This window comes from Vombatus ursinus, unplaced genomic scaffold (assembly GCF_900497805.2).
Source record: "Vombatus ursinus unplaced genomic scaffold, bare-nosed wombat genome assembly UNPS02005286.1, whole genome shotgun sequence".
In the NCBI taxonomy this organism is placed as follows: Eukaryota; Metazoa; Chordata; class Mammalia; order Diprotodontia; family Vombatidae; genus Vombatus; species Vombatus ursinus.
In genome coordinates, this window is record NW_020945064.1 from 15,735,638 (window position 1) to 15,752,021 (window position 16,384).

At 47.0% G+C, this 16,384-nt stretch overlaps 2 protein-coding genes across 2 annotated transcripts in view; one reads left to right on the forward strand and one right to left on the reverse strand.

Moving 5' to 3' along the window:
* The first annotated feature begins 95 nt into the window (after positions 1-95).
* CTRL (chymotrypsin like) lies at positions 96-6,281 on the forward strand. Its single transcript, XM_027847651.1, has 9 exons — positions 96-217; positions 1,514-1,591; positions 2,330-2,433; positions 3,575-3,677; positions 4,105-4,184; positions 4,396-4,477; positions 4,847-5,024; positions 5,190-5,323; positions 5,593-6,281. The coding sequence occupies exons 3-9, from the start codon at positions 2,384-2,386 to the stop codon at positions 5,809-5,811; spliced, it is 846 nt and encodes a 281-aa protein (XP_027703452.1). The 5' UTR covers positions 96-217; positions 1,514-1,591; positions 2,330-2,383; the 3' UTR covers positions 5,812-6,281.
* A 2,713-nt stretch (positions 6,282-8,994) lies between these two features.
* PSKH1 (protein serine kinase H1) overlaps positions 8,995-16,384 on the reverse strand; it is a 63,306-nt gene continuing 55,916 nt past the window's right edge. Inside the window, exon 3 of the mRNA XM_027847643.1 lies at positions 8,995-10,882. Coding sequence (XP_027703444.1) covers positions 10,565-10,882 — 318 coding nt within the window. The 3' untranslated portion in view covers positions 8,995-10,564. The remainder of the gene's footprint in view (positions 10,883-16,384) is intronic.

A 16,384-nucleotide genomic window follows, 5' to 3' on the forward strand; every position in this document is an offset into this window, starting at 1 on the left:
CACACACACACACACACACACACACACACACACACACACACACACACTCACACTTCTGCCCTTCTCATCTCTGCCTGGTGTCACCACATCATACATTCAGTATTATCACGGGTTGCGCAGGTCTCCAATTTCCTGACATGTCGAGCCTCCCAAACTACAGGGACTGCCTTCCCCTGCATTGCCCACAGCACCTCCTAGCACATGAGTGGGCATGAAGGTGAGTCAGTAGAGGTTTATGAATTTGATTAACTACTTATTAGTAGCCTCCTCAGACTGACACATTAAAGCTCTCCCTCCCCACCCACCCATGTTCCCTTTCATTATTTTCTGTCTCCCCCACCCCACCCGAGATCTCCCTCCTGTCACTCCCTATGCTCATAGGAACCATGGGAGCCACAGCTAGGAGGAACCATAGAGATCAATTAGTTCCACCCAATCCATTTATAAATGGATGAGATGCTAAGCAGGGAGTAACTTACCCAAGGTCACATATGTTGTAAATAGGAGAACTGGTACTTGGACCCAGGTCTTCTGATTGCAAATCCAGAAATCCAGCATTCTTTGCACTAGACCACTGTTTCTGTTCTGCATCCACCCACCCTTCACCCACCCTAGCAAGTGCTCATTAGTCTAGTTCATGGACTTCTGGCAATCACTTAAGAATGAAAGGGTTCGGGGCAGCTAGGTGGCGCAGTGGATAGAGCACTGGCCCTGAAGTCAGAAGGACCTGAGTTCAAATCCGGCCTCAAACCAAACACTTAACACTTACTAGCTGTGTGACCCTGCACAAGTCACTTAAACCCAATTGCCTAAAAAATAAATTAAAAAAAAAAAGAATGAAAGGGTTCAACTTCCAATCAGGATTATCCATCCCTGGGGAAAAATGAACTCAAACCATGAAATGTGACTGGATCTCCACCCATGTCCCTCAGGAAAAAAACCACTACCTCTTTCCCCATCTTTTGGGTCAATCCCAATTTTTACTTATTTTTGAGAGGAAGAAGAGTTAACAACATAGAAGTCCTGATAGGCATGGGGTATGTAGCTATATGGAACCCCATAAGAAACCAGCCAGAGAGCATCCTAGGTCTCCAGCTGGACTTTCCTTTTTCCCCATCCATTCCCTTTCACCTTTTCCTTTTTCCCTGGGTTCTGGAGCTCTACGAACTACTGTTTGAAGGAAGGCCTTTTCTGTACCCAAACCCCAACCTGCTCCTGTGGGAAAAACAACAGTTCCAGAGGGAAGGGCAGCCTCCCAATCAAACTGGTGGGAGTTCTACACCTGTTGGTAAATTCAGTCCTGGGGGAGTCCATCCTTCTATGTATGCCATATCTGGGTAGGGACTCTGGGTTGGGAGATCTCTGAAATGCAGGTGACCTGCCCCACCTTCTCCATATCCCCCCTATCAGGACAGAGTATGTGAAGGGGCAGTAAAGTCACAGCTGGGTTGGCATTGGAGTAAGTCCCAAGGTCTTTGTAGCTCAAGCCCTATAAAGCTCCTTCCTGTCCCAGAGCCTGCCCCAGACAAATGAGCAGAGATGGCAGCGCTGTGGATTCTGCTGTGCCTGAGATTCCTGGGCTTTTGCTAAGGTAAGCCACACAAGATCACTTGCTCCCACTCTCAGCTCCCTCTCCTTCCTATTACCAAGTCCCTTCTTAGCTGGGGCTCTATCCACTGTGCCACCCACCGCCTCAAGGCAGCTGAGAGACTTGAACCTAGGTGTTTTGATTCCAAGTTCATTGTATCATGATGTTTCATAATTCTTGGAAATTTCCACACATCATGCTGAAGAGCCAGGCTCCTAAGACCCTCTGCCTCTCCCTAACAGTCCTTTCGATTCTGAAATTCTGTGATTTCTCCAAGGCCCAACCATGCCCAGGGCTTAATGCTCACTGAAGTCCTCCAATGCAGGACTCATGCTGAACCTTAGCTCCTAACTCCCACAAGCCCTTGCCCATCAGTTCACAGCCTTCAGTTGTCCCTTCCAACAGTCTGTATGGATAGAGAGCCATGGTGGCAGGGACTCTGGCAAGCCTCAGGAGGGAGGAATTTGGGAGACGAGGGGCAGGCAGCCTTTGTGGGGAGCAATTTAGAGCAAAGGGGTACTTCCCCATTTCCTTATCCCCCAAAACTTTCATGGTCTGTTTTCACTAGGGCACTGACCCAACCTGTGTTCATGGGTAATTCACTTAGCCTTGATGAGCCTATTTCCTCATATTTAAGAATAGTATTTATAGTTATTAAAGTTTCATAAATTTCACTTTATAAACGTAAGCCCTTATAATGGTTAAGTTATCATAGGATTGTTCTGTATCTGTCCACTACAGGTCGTGGGATCCCAGCTATCAAATCTGTTCTGAGATTCAACCAGGAGATCGTCAATGGGGAAAATGCCGTGTCGGGATCCTGGCCCTGGCAAGTGTCTCTGCAGGTAATGACTTAGCTCAGGCAAGGAAGAACAGGGAACAGAGGAGATAGAAAAAAGGGAGGGGAGTGAGAAGAGGAAGGAGTTGGGGCAGGTAGGTGGCACAGTGGATAGAGCACTGGCCCTGAAGTCAGGAGCGAGTTCAAATCTAACTTCAGACACATAATACTTACTAGCTGTGTGACTCTGGGCGAGTTATTTAACCCCAATTGCTTCACACACACCCCCCAAAAAAAGAAGAGAGGGACTTTTCTCAGCCCAGATGGACAGTTCCTTGACCCCCACTCTACCATTTCAGGAGTATAGTTTTGGGAAAGAGGGAAGAATCTTTGTATTGGGAAGAGGCAGAGACATGGTATGATTCCAAGACAGGGAGACCACTGCCTGGACAAAACCTTTTTCCTCTATTAATAACTCATATTCATGTAATACTTTGCTCACAAGAACCCTTGTAAGCAGATAATACATTTATATATAAGGAAACCGAGGCTGAAAGGAGGTAACTTGTCCAAAGATACTCCAGTGCTGGGAGGGATGGCTGACACAGTGGATGACAGACTCAGAATCCAAAGAAAGATCCTGACAGCCTAGAGCACTGGGTCGAATCTAGTAAGATGAAATTCAATAAGAATAAATGTAAAGACTTCAACTTGGGCTCAAAAAATTAACTTCACAAGTACAGGATGGGGGAGACACGGCTTGGACGCGATTTGTCTTAAGTCTGCGGAGGGGCAGGGCAGGGTTGGTTAATGAGTCAGTACTGTGACATGACAGCTGAAAAAGCTAGCGTGATCTTGGGCTGCATTAAGATGGATACAGAGTGATCGTTCCTCTAGTCTGCCTTGATCAGACCATGTCTAAATAAAGTATTGTGTTAGGTTTTGGAAAGCACAGTTTAAAGAGCCTGATAAGATGGGGTTTGGGGGGCAGAGTGGCCAGATGGTGAAGACCAGAAAAGGAACTGGGCATGTGAATGCTATTTACATTCATTCTGAGCCAATCAGGGCTCAAGTAATGACCAAGTGGGGCTGGGACCTATGATTGGCCAATCAGTGAGAGACAGTGATTTAGGGTTAAGGCTGGTCTTTAAGAGAAAAAGGAGAAAAAAATGTTTCAAAGATTAAAAATTTACATTCCCTTTGGGCAGAGCCCTGGAAGGAGACAAGAAGATATGTGTGATACCTTATGTGGACAGAGTGAAAGAAATGAAAAAGGAAGGAGGAAAAGAAAGAAGGAAGGAAAGAAGGAAGGTACATGTGGCCTCAAGGCTGTAGATTCCCCACTCCTGAATTAGACTCTGTCCCAAAACCCAATAGGCTGCCTGAGCTCCTTTCATTTGAAGTGTCACTTTCCTGGAGTCACTTCCAACTCTAAATTCGTGGATTCCTTTTACAGATGAGGCTCAGAAAAGTTATGTGACTTGTCTAAAGTCATGCAGCTAGTAAGCAGCTGGGCCAGGATTCAAACTCAAAATCCAGAGTTCTTACCGCTAAAATGAACAAAGCTAGTAAGTAGCAGAAGCAGGTTCACATCCATACCCAATGTTCTTGGAGCTTCAGCACGTGGCCTCCCCAAAGAGGGGCATACCCTCTGCATACTGATACACGTTCGTGATTTTAGCCTGTGAGCTTACCTATAAACCTAATGGGCTGTTCCCTTCTCTCCTCCTCTCTACAGGAGCAAAATGGTTTTCACTTCTGTGGAGGTTCCCTCATCACCCAAAACTGGGTCATCACAGCTGCCCACTGCAATGTGAGGTAAGGGCCCTAAAGCCACATTCCTTCAAAGTCACAGGAACTGAGGCCCCTGCAGAGGAGCTGACCATCCCAAGTTCAATAGTTTTGTCTCTCTGTCCTGGCCCACATCCCCCTTCCACAGCTATGCCAGCCCTAGACCCATTTCTTCAGGCCCAAAGGGGATCCATTTCCTTTTATACCTGCCTATTCCCACATTTCATTCTTGCCACAGCCCAAGCCACCACCTGGTTGTCCTTGGAGAATATGACCGGTCATCTAATGCAGAACCTGTTCAGGTCAGGACTATCTCAAAGGTGAGCATCTGGAATGAACCGGCCCAACAGGTCTCGGCCTTCTGAAGTGGGGAGATGCTGAACTGAGGTTAGGTAATTGCCAGGGCCCAGCCCTCACCACCTAAGTCAAAGGGAAAGAGGGGACCTAGGCACCCAGACCTGTACCTTGTAGAGATCTATGGTCCAATTCATTTCTAGTTATTCTTCTCAATCTCCACAAGATCAAGTCCTGAACCCAAAGCAGCCTTGTTCACTCAACCACCCTACATCTAAGTGTCCCCTATCCTACCACTGTCCACCAGGCCTTGCCAGGGAAGACCCTTGAGACTTCACCCCGACTCCTGTGTCCATAGGGCCCTATCCAACCTCATTGATAATGGTTCCCCACAGATCATCACCTACCCTGGCTGGAATCCCAATACTATGAACAATGATCTCACTCTGCTGAAGCCGTCCTCACCTGTCCAATTCACTTCCCGAATATCTCCCGTGTGTCTGGCCACAGACATCAACATCCCTCAGGACATCACCTGCGTCACTTCAGGCTGGGGCCACACCAGTGGTGTAGGTATGTGAAGAGGAAGCTTCAGAATGAATGGGACTTCTATTGGGGCACCCAGAGGAACAATGCTGTGTGTGAACCCGCATAAGGGCTCTGGGGCCATGTGGCAGGATGTTCAGCCCCGGGGTTCATTAGAAGAATGTAGTGAAAGACTTTTGCTTCTACTCACAGCCAACATCACCCCAGCTCGGCTCCAGCAGGTGGTTCTGCCCCTGGTGACAGTACATCAGTGCCAGCAGTATTGGGGCGGCCGCATCACAGATGCCACGGTCTGTGCAGGAAGCTCTGGCGCCTCTTCCTGCCAGGTAATTTGAAGGCTCCTGGTGCTGCCCCTGGGGCTGAGGTGGCCCCCAAAGCATCAACCCAAAACGGGTTCTCAGATCAGAATCTCAACTCCTCCTTTTCCCCAGGATTCTCCACTGTTTACTCCTAAGAGCCAAAATTGTTCTCAGGATGAACCAGAGGCTCCTTCAAAGCTCCAATCACCCACTACCCTTTAGGCCTCTACGTCAGCCACCTCCAAGCCTTCCCAGCTCCCCGCTCACCTGCCTTCATCCTCTTCCCTTCTCTCCAGGGTGATTCTGGAGGCCCCCTCGTGTGCCGGCTAAACAACCTGCAGGAAGCACCCCGGGTCCAAGTCGGTAGCGTCTCCTGGAGGACGAGCACCCGCCACGTACACACGCATCAGCACATTCGGTTCTTGGATCTATCGGATGGTGGCAAACAACTAAAGAGCTTAAAGAAGGGGCACAAATCCAAATGCCCTTCCTCCCTATGCCCAGAAGCACAGTAAATTCCCTGTCTGCTCGCAAGTCTGGGCTATTTTTCCCCTCAGGCTCTTCCTTTACTCTAGCCAGCAGATGTGGGAGCCGGCTGGCCAGGATGAGATGAAAGAAGCCAGAGGTCGTTCCTAGCACTCCACACGACTCCACCTGCTCTGGGACACTGCTAAGGCATTATGCTGCATCTGGGGCTGAGCCAAGATGACCTCATGGGGCTTAGGACTTGGCCCTAGCACCATCAGAAAGGAAATCTGAGACTGGCGAAGGAAGCAATGCATTTCAGCACAAGTGAAGTGGGACAGGGAGACCTTAGGGTGAGAGGAGCGGCTTCTCCCAAAAGACTCTAGGGTCACCTCACACTCCCTACCATTCCTCATCGGGGTTCTCCTCAATTCAAGGTATCCACGTCCCACAGTGGACAGAGCACTGGGCCCTGAGTCAGGAAGACCTGAGTTCAAATGCGATCTCAGATGCTGGCTAGTTGTGTGACACTGGGCAAATCCCTTAACCTCTGTTAGCCTCAGTTTCCTCATCTGCAAAATGGGGAAAACAACTGCATCTACCTCCCAAGATTGTTGAGAGTCAAATGAGATAGTAATTATAAAGCACTTAGCACAATACCTGGCACATAGTTAAGTGCTGTATAAATGTTCATTGTTATTATTATCATTATTATTATTATCCCACCCTCTCTTCTTGCCCCTTTCCCCTACCCCAAACCCAGTAAACAGTCATGGCTCACAGGGATGAAACAGTCATCCTGGGGGAAGACTGCAGGTTTATTGAATACGCAAGATACATTTGCAAAATGAGTACACAAAATAAATAACTTTATACATTCTCAATCCAATGGCACAAGCTCCCAGGGAACAACAGTATGAGGGGCTTTTTTTAATGTCAAGGGGAGGAGACAAAGAACAAATGTCTCAAACCCACAAATATACAGTTATCCTGCCTCTCATGGGTTGGGGTGGGGACGGGGATGGGAGGGGGAGGCGTCTGGGTCCAAGAAGGATCAATTGGCAAAGATGTGGGGTAGTGGTGTGTAGGTAGTAGGACTGGCAACCGAGAAAGTCCGATGAAGGGACAGGCTCCCCAAAGAGATCCCTGGGAACTAAGTGACAGAAGAAAGGTACAGGAAGCTTTCACCCAGTCATCTCCCTTCCCCTAACCAGAACAGACCCATTGACTCTTCCAGGGTAAGGGCTCCTGGTGGCAGAACAGAAAGTAGGCAAAAGAGGTATGGGAGCAAAGAAGCTCTCGGCCCACATCTGGGATCTGCTTTGCAGTCCCTTAGGTCTCTAACTGCTGTCCAGCACTCCAGGAAGTTGGGAAAGTGGCTGAGATCTCTCCTGGCTATGGGAGCATCTGTCTTTGGGACAGAAAACTGGGCCTGAAAGTCACTGGGCTGTCAGAGGAAAGCAGAATGGCAGGTGACATGGCCCAGGAGAACAATCTCTAGGTTCCCCAGGTCTTGGAGAAGGCACTCCGTGACACATGGCTCTCTCACTGGCACAAATGTGCACTTGCACACACAACATACAAAGTCACTTTGGCTTGGTTTTCCTGCTGGTACCAAGGAATCACCAGGAGAGGAGGCCTGGTCCTTGGCACTGCTGGTCAGAGTTGGCAACAATGTCCATACGAATAGTTTTTGTCTTTTTGGTGTTGGTTTGTTTTAAATAAAGAACAGTGTTCCATGAGATCTTTATGGGCCAGAGATACAGGAGAATATACACTTGTTTTCTTGGCAGAAGCCCCTACCCTAAGTGCCATGGGGGGTCTTATTAAGAAGGCAGCTTGGCTCCTCTACTAGAAATTAAGCCCTAGCCCCTTCTTAGATTTGCTGAGCACAGTTTCAGTTTACAAACAGGCAAGAAAAACTGAGAGGAACCCCCTAAAATGGGCTCTATTGTTCCATCTTAGCTGCAAGCCAGACAAAGTTTGCAAGTCCGTGCATTTAAGAGGAGTCAGAGATGTTTAAGCAGACAATATAGTCTGGTCAGGACTGAGAGTATACAGTCCCAAATGGGCCATGTTGGGGGAGCCAGCCCCCCTCCATCCCAGCCCTGCAGTTTCACCTCGGGGCACTGGGACCTCCCTGACCCCTTTTCTGCAGGGCTGGGCAGATTCACACAGTATTGCTAAGTTCCACAAGAAATTTCTTAAGGACAGGCTTCCAGAGGGGAAGGGAAGGAGATGGAAGAATGAATGAAGCTATCACTAAACCCTTCCCTCAGAATTCCCTCATTCCTCAGGCAGCAGAATTCCAGCTCCAGAACCTCCTGTCAGGCCCCATGGTGGCTGCTTCCCGGGCTCACGGCCCATCCATATCCCAAGTAGCCACCAGGTGTCAGTTAGACTTTGTCCATGGAAGACTGGTTCATTTAGTGGGCAAACCCTGACACACAAGCCAAAAGAGCCCTGAAACATCCTGCCTGCAGGGTATAATGGAAAAAGTAAGCTAGACAGATGAGCTCTGAAGAGTATAGAGGAAACTAGGCAGGGACACAGGGTCTACATTGTGACAGCAGAGACAGCACCTGGGGGCAGGGGGAAGAGGTAACACTCCCCCAGTCTTGTAGCCGTCCCTGAAGTGAGTGAAGTGGAGGTGGGTGAACCCTTGAACCCTGGAAAATGGAGGCAGGGCACAACTCCTCCCCCAAGGACAAGACAGGAATGGGGAAATGTGCATTGGCAGTTTTCTAGGGGAAGGAAAGACTGGTAGCCACAGCTGTGTTTAGAGGCCAAGGTGATTCACCTCAGTCTGCCTTGAAGAGACCACCTTCAGCTGTTTTTCCCTTCAAGCCAAATACCCACAATAGGCAGGAAAACCAGCTGCTGCCCTCTTCTTTCCTGGTTACGGGTCAGGCTATCTGCCCCTCGCACTGCCAGAGCTAAGGACTCGTTAGGTTCAGGTTTCCCTTTATACACCATCCCTGGGAGAAATCAGACGAAAGGAAAGAGGACCAGGACCACACTGGAATATCATAAGACACTTGGACTCCTGGAATCAGCTGGGTACCAGGTCTGCCTTGAAACAATCACTATACATGTTAAAGCACCCTCCCAAGGGAAGGCAAACAGCTAGGTGACACAGCGGATAGAGCACCTGGAGTCAGAAAGATCTGAGTTCAAATGTGACCTCTGCCACTTACTAGCTGGGTGCCCCTGGGCAAGTCACTTCACCCTGTCTGCCTCAGTTCCCTCATCTGTAAAATGAGCTGGAGGAGGAAATGGCAAACCATTCCAGTATCTTTGCCAAGAGAATCCTAAAAAGAGGTCTTAAAGAGTCTGACAAGGCTAAAAACAACTAAACAACAAAACAACCCAGGGGAAGGAAGCAGGTTGCCTTAAGGGATGGAATGATCAGGATGGCTACATGTACTCCATAATCCTTTTTTCACATCTACATACTTCTATATAAAGGAAGATCCCATAGAAAGCTAGGCCCCACCCAGGCCCCTGAGTGGAGGCTTAGTTTCCCTCCTCCATGCCATTCCCACCCTAGAGCCCCCAAAGTAGAGCATATTCTTGCCTTAGGAAAGAACACTCACATCCTGGCAGATTCTCTGGCTCCCCCCAGGCACTTCCCCTCTGAGTCACTACTGATCACTTACTCCAGCCCAGGGGAGCTTACCACAAAGACAATTCCATTTCCTGCTGGTTACAGGGGTGGTACTACTGATCAGAAAGGGTACTCTGGTGCCAAGGACATGCTATAGATATCAGCTCTAACTTCAGTGTTTCCTTCTCTACTTCTGGACAGTCAGAACCGAAACATGCTCTGAGCCAGCTGGGTCCTCCCAGGGAATGGAGGGAGAAGAAAAGGAAGGGAAAGGGATAAGAGTAGATATCTGGGCAAGTTTCCCTGTTGAGCCTTCAAAGAAGCACAAAAGCCAAAGGGAACTTATTTGACACCAGGGGGCTCTCATGTACTAGCCCCATCTGGCTCCAAGTGAATGGAAAAGAATAAGGAGGCCTGGGGTTTTGGTTAAAAAAAAAAACAAAAAACAAAAAAACAAACACCTCTCCTGAGAAGGATTTGGGGCATTACCACCCAATAATGCAGCCTGCAAGGAGGCGCACCCCTTACCCCAAGCCAACAGCCTGGCCCATGGAATATCACACCTACAAGGACCGTCTCTAGGTAGGAATAGCAAGGAGACAGGACAGGGGGACTGGAGTCAAGGAAGGAGGGACAAGGGACTTCCCTTTCTTTAAACTGCCCCGGGAAGCTCTGCTTCCAATACTTGCCCCACCACAGTAAGATGCTCCTAGTCTAGTCTTGGTCCCCTGCCCCCACCTGTGCTTTCTGCAGTTCTGACACAGCAGGAAGCTCTTAGGTAGTTGAGTCATAACCACTCAGTACTCCAACCTCTCAGGAAAGGTGGGCACACAACAGAAATACCATCTGTCCTTCGTCATCTGACAGGGGCTCTTGATACAGACAAGCATGCCACCTATACATGCAGGATGGGTGTGGGCAGACAAACTCAGTCCTTAGAATCTGGCATTAATAAATAATATGGGGCACCCCAGCCCCAACAGGCTTTTCTTCTTCTGGGGGCCCTCACGAGCTTGGGGGGTGGCACAAGGCACTTAAGACAGTGGACGTCTGGCAAAGGGATGGGAGTCTATTGTGTAGCCCCAGACCCTTCCCCAAGTGAGAAGCCTGCTCCTGCTCCCTGGGCACCGGGTCCCACTGCCACTTCCCTAAGGTGTATGTGAGAAGACCTCAGGTGTGCAAGGAGAGCTGGCGGCTCAGCCATTATACTGCTGCTGGTAGCGCAGGTTGAGCTCTCGAAGTTCCCGCTCACGCACACGCCGAGACTTGTTGGACTTAGTGGAGCGGCTCGAGCGTGTGGACTGAGCGGACTTGGTGCTCTGGCAGCGAGAGGATGCCCTCTTGAGAAGATTCTGGGAAATTGATCGGTGAAGATTCTTCATGGACGAAGAGGCAGCCATGCTCACCACCCACGGGTGTTTCAAGGCTTGGAGAGCTGTCATCCTGGCGCCAGGATCCACAGTTAGCAGACGGTCAATGAAATCCTTCGCCAAATTTGATACACTGGGCCAGGGCTGGGAAAGCAGAGGGAAACCAGTTAGGGCCAAAGAAAATCTGGTGATCTTGGCAGAGTATAAAGATGACTAGATTTGAGAGTCAGAGGATCTGAGTTCAAATCTACCAACTTTCTACCTACATGATCTTTAGACAAATCATAATTTGTGTTTCAATTTCTACACCTAAAAAATGAGGGTCACTCTGTGACTTCTGAGGTCCCTTTCTATCGTAAATCTTCTAAGAGAGTCAGTTCCTTTCCAACTATAAATTCTGAGGGCCTCCATGGTTGACACTAGGTGCCTGTCCTGGTCGAGGAAATGTGGCAATCCCGACAGTGTTACACAGCAGCTGTCCCGCTCTGAGCTCCCAGGCCTCTGGCAAAGCTGCCTTTAAAATCCAGGGAGCCAGGCCTGGTATTTTAGGTCAGACAATTCCAAGGTTCCCATTATCTTCTTCTTGGGGAAAAGTCTCTGAGGAATCGAGAATCACGCTCCCCGCCCCCCGCCTTGTTCTCCTTTCTTTCCAATCATTCCTTATTAAGGTTTTGTGCCTTCCTTCCCCACTCCCCAACTTTAATCCAAAGGCCTGGCTTCCATTAGTCCCTGATAAACTGGAGAACTTCTGTTCTGCCCCCTCCTCTTATACCCCATGTTGTCAGCATACCTCTAGATTTGCCAGGACTTTACAGCACTCCCAGTCCTTCTGAATCTGAGGGGGTAGAGGGGACTGACTTCCCCAGGAATGCTGGCTTTCTTGAGAGTCACAGGGCCTCTCACAGAGTCCCAATGATTCCAGACCTACTTGGCAAAATGCCTGCCCGACCTCCCGACCACTGCATGATCCAGTTTTCCTTAAGACCAAAGAGATAGCTCAACCAGGCTTTGGAGGGAAGTTTCTTCAAGCCTGCCTTTCTTTTGCCACAGAAATATAAGGAACAGTCTTAGCCCTGAAATGACAAAAACTCTCACTGGTGATGAAAAGAAAGCTCTTCGTTTTGTTAGTCCCTCCACAACCTGCAGACTCTTATTCAGTTTAATTCAAACTTCATTAAGTGCCTCCTGCCTCTAGAACCTTGGGCCTGTGGGCACCAGGGGAGATGCAGAACTCAGATGAGATAGATGTGCCCTACCCTCACCCAATGGGGCTTCTTAATCTGAGGTTTGCAAACTTAAACTACATTTCAATACAATTGGTGTCTTCTCCATTCAGACTTAGGAACCTCTTGACCCTGACAGATCCCATTATCCCTGGAATGCACCCTCAGAAGCACCCTCTGTCCCTACTGCCCCTCTCTCTGATTAGACAGCTCCTTCCAAAGCCTACTGTTCAAGAGGTACCCAGGCCAGCCATCTCTTCATTTCTCAACAGGCAGCAATCCCAACTTAAACAAGTTCTCATGCCAATCACGTCTCTGCCTTCCTTTTACATGTTGTCTTCCCCATTACAATGTAAGCTCCCTGAGGGTAGGGATTATCTTTCTTTTTGCTTGTATTTGTATTCCACACAATGCTTAGCATAGTGCCTGGCACACGGTGAGTGCTTAAATAAATGCTTATTGACCAACTGCTCATTTTACTCATTTAAAAACATTATTTGAAGAAGAGGTCCATAAACCTCACCAGACTGTGGAAGGGGTCAAAGACACAAAAAAGGCTAAGCCTCCCTAGTCTAGGAAATAGCTGTGACACATACCAACATTAGTGAAACACTAAAAAACACGTGATCAGGGAGGGAGGCACAAAGTGTTACAGGACATCAGACAAGAGAATGGGTTATCTTCTAGCATGGCTAATCCCACACAGATTAGAATTCTGGGTTCCAATCTGAAAGGTTCACACAATTATAGATTTAGGCAAACAGTCATTCAATAAGCATTTTTGAAGCACTAATTAATTATATATCAGGTACTGTGCTCAATGCTATATATGCAAAAAAGAAAAAAACCAGTCCCTACCAAGGGGCTCACATTCTCATGTGGGGCTGGGGGGGGGGGGTGTGGACAGGAGATGCATGGAAAACTAGATGATATAAGATATAAACAAAGTAGATGGAAAGGAATCCGAAAAGGAAAGCACTAGCAGCTGGGGGGGGAACTACTAGGGAAAGTTCCTACAGAAGGTGGGACATGAACTGAGTCTTGAAGTTAGGAAAACTAAAAGACAAAGGTGAGAGATTTAGAGATCGAAGGGGCTTTAGAATGCATCTAATCCAAGCTCCTAATTTTACAGGTGGGGAAACTGAGTCCCAGAGAATGGGAAAGTCTTGCCCTAAGTCACTTGTACCACTCACCCCATTGGTGAGGTCTCCTTATATGGGAGAATAGGCAGGTAAATTGATTTACATATTTAAGAGGTTTGTTTGTTTTTTTAAGGTAGTTAGTGTAATATAACGGAAAAATTAGAGGAGGTGGAGTCAGAAGATCTCAGTGTGGACATTAACTTTGATACCATGGTAAGTCATTTTCCTACTCTGAGCTTCAGTTTCTCATCTAGAAAATGGGTACAAAGATATTTTACAACCTACCTTGACAGGGTTGTTGTGCAGGCAGAGGTTTATAAATGTGAGCTATAACATCTGTCTGTACAATCATGTAGCTTTAGCTACCCAAAAAATGAACTCATGAGCAAATTGGATTTTTTAAGCAACCAATTACTCTGGTTTCATGCAAAGGGAAGGCTGGCAGGTTCACTAATGAGCAATCTCTTCCAGTCAGCAAACACAAATCAACGTATTGATCTGTTTATGCCACTAGAGGTCTCACCTGCTGTACTCTGTGTAACTCATATTTTAATTCATTATATTCCTCTGAGGAAAATAACAACATATCCAAGGCCACTAGTCCTAAGGTGCCACCACAGTCTGATGGGCCAGAGCTAAATTTCACATAAGGCAGCACTGACAGAAGGTACACTCTTTGAGAGCCGGAACTGTGTCACTGTGGGTATGTATTCCACTGCATAATGGTGCCTTCTATACAATAAGCACTTAATAAATGTCTGTGTAATTTAACTGAACAAGGACAAAGCTCAGGTGTAAGACTAAAGTCAACAGACTGCCCCTGGGTAAGATAAAGCACACTGCCAAACTCAGGATGAAGTTAGCAAAGAACCTGAAAGACTACCAAAGAGAAATGCAGATAAAGGTGGAGACTGAGACAAGTGGCATTGACCAGGGTGGTCACATCATAGAGTCTTTCCCGATATTACTGAGCTTCCTGGATCAGGTTGGCAAGGGTTCCCAGGTGAGGGAATTGGTCCACTGCAATACTATTAGCAAGGCAGCACGAACTCAACCCTCACCAATCATGGACATAAGGGAAAACAAAGAAAAGCCAACACTCTTGCACGAGGGGAAGCGATAGTAGAAATATGAAAAAGGACAAAGGAGAAAAAATTAGATCTCTGATCCCTTGGGAGTTTTGGATGGAAATGGTGAAAAGCTAGATGCCTGGGACCCCCTGAAGAACAAGGTACAGCAACATGGTACAGCAAACCCTTACAGAGTAGTGAGGAGATATGTTGCTGTCCTGGCTCTACTAATTCTGAGATGCATGACCTTTGGAAAAGTCAATTTTTCTGAACCTCAATTTTTCAAGTATATATAAATATAAAAAAGAAAATAATAATCTCTCCCTTGCCTCTCTCACAGAACTTTGATGAAGATCAAAGAAGGCAATGTATGAGAGTGAAAATGATTTTAAAAGCGTTAAATTCTGTACAACATAAGAGTATGGAATTAACAAGAGAAGCACTAGTCACGGAGTGCCACTTCTCTTGTATTTGCTGAAGCCTCTTAGCACAGTTTAAAATCCGAAGGCTGTCACTGAGCCCACAATGCCTATCTCCATCTTACCCATGTCTCTACTTCTCTAAACAACACCCCTGTGGCCTGCATACTATAGACACCCACTATGGCCATGCCCCAAGAAACTCCCCTCTTAACCCAGGAAGCAGGACTTCTGTCAGCCAACTCAAGCCTGATCACTCTGCAACCACTAAGACAGGAGGAATCTCTGCCATAATTAATTCTCATCAAAACTCAGCATTCAGAAAAACTGCAGGGCTGCTCAGGTCACATCCTTTTCTCTTACCTTCTACAAAATAACGAAGTTGCAGCCACAGGACAGGGAATGACTGGGGGAAGGCAGGGAGAGGAGGCTGTGAAAAGGCTCGCTCAGCGCGATGGTGAGGAAGCTGGGACCCACAGAATCACAGAGTTGGAATGAGAAGCAGCCTCAGCAACCATATAGTCTAAGCCCTATGTGAAGGGAGTCCCTACCCAATTTACAAGAAAAACGGGACTCCAGCCTCTTTCTGAGGACCTGCAATGAGGGAGATACATCACATTTTTGGTCCTAAGGGGAACAGTTTGATGTATTTCAACTAATCTTCTATGAGGTAGCATCAGTTTAACTTGGCAGAAGGCAAATTACCTGAGAGTAACCTTCAGACAGCTCCAACTGGGAGGAAGTTTCCCTTAACACTAAGCCTGACTCCGCCTCTGCACCTTGCACGTATCAGTCCTGGTTCCGCCTCTGTGGCCAGAGAGAACACATCTCATCCCTCCTCCACAGGGAAGACCTTCAAACACGTATCTACCCTATCCCTGCCACCTTCTTCCAGCTAAACATCCTCATTTCTGGAACGGCTGAACAAGTTGTAGTATATGAATGTAATGGAATACTATCGTGCTATAAGAAATGATGAGCAGGAAGACTTCAGAAAAACCTGGAAAGACTTGTATGGCCTGATGCTGAGTGAAGTGAGCAGAACCAGGAGAACGTTGTACACAGTAACAGCCACGTTGTGCGATGACTAATACTGACAGACTTAACCCTTCTCAGCAAGGCAAGGATCTAAGACATCTCCAAAGGTCTCATGATGAAAAATGCTATCCACCTCCAGGGAAAGAGCTATGGAGTCTGAATGTAGATTGAAGCATACTATCTGTTTTTTTTTTTTCCCCTTCTGTTTTGTTTTTTTTCTCTTTCTCATGGTTCCTCCTATTGGTTCTAACTCTTCCTTACAACATAACTAATGTGAAAATATGTTTAATAGGAATGTATATGTAGAGCCTATATCAGATTGCACACTGTCTTGGGGAGGGAGGGGGAGAAAAATTTAAAACTCAAAAGCTTATGGAAATGATTGTTGATAAATCAAAATAAATTAATAAAAAAAAAGTAGTAGATACTAGAAGTGATCTGGAAACAGGGTTTGGCACCTCAAATAGAAATCATTGGGACTGTTTGGGAAGTCACATAATAATAGAATTTCCACAATGGAAAAGACCCGACTACTAGTCTATTCTTTTTTTTTATTTATATATATATATACACATATATATATATGTCTATATATACACACAAACATATATATGTATATGTATATATGTATACACACATACTACCCTTTTATGTGCATCACTGTTCTAAGTGCTTGGGATCAAAATAAAAGAAAATTAAAAATCCTGTGTATTTCTACTTTATGTTTGATTGATGGGAAACCACCTATACACAT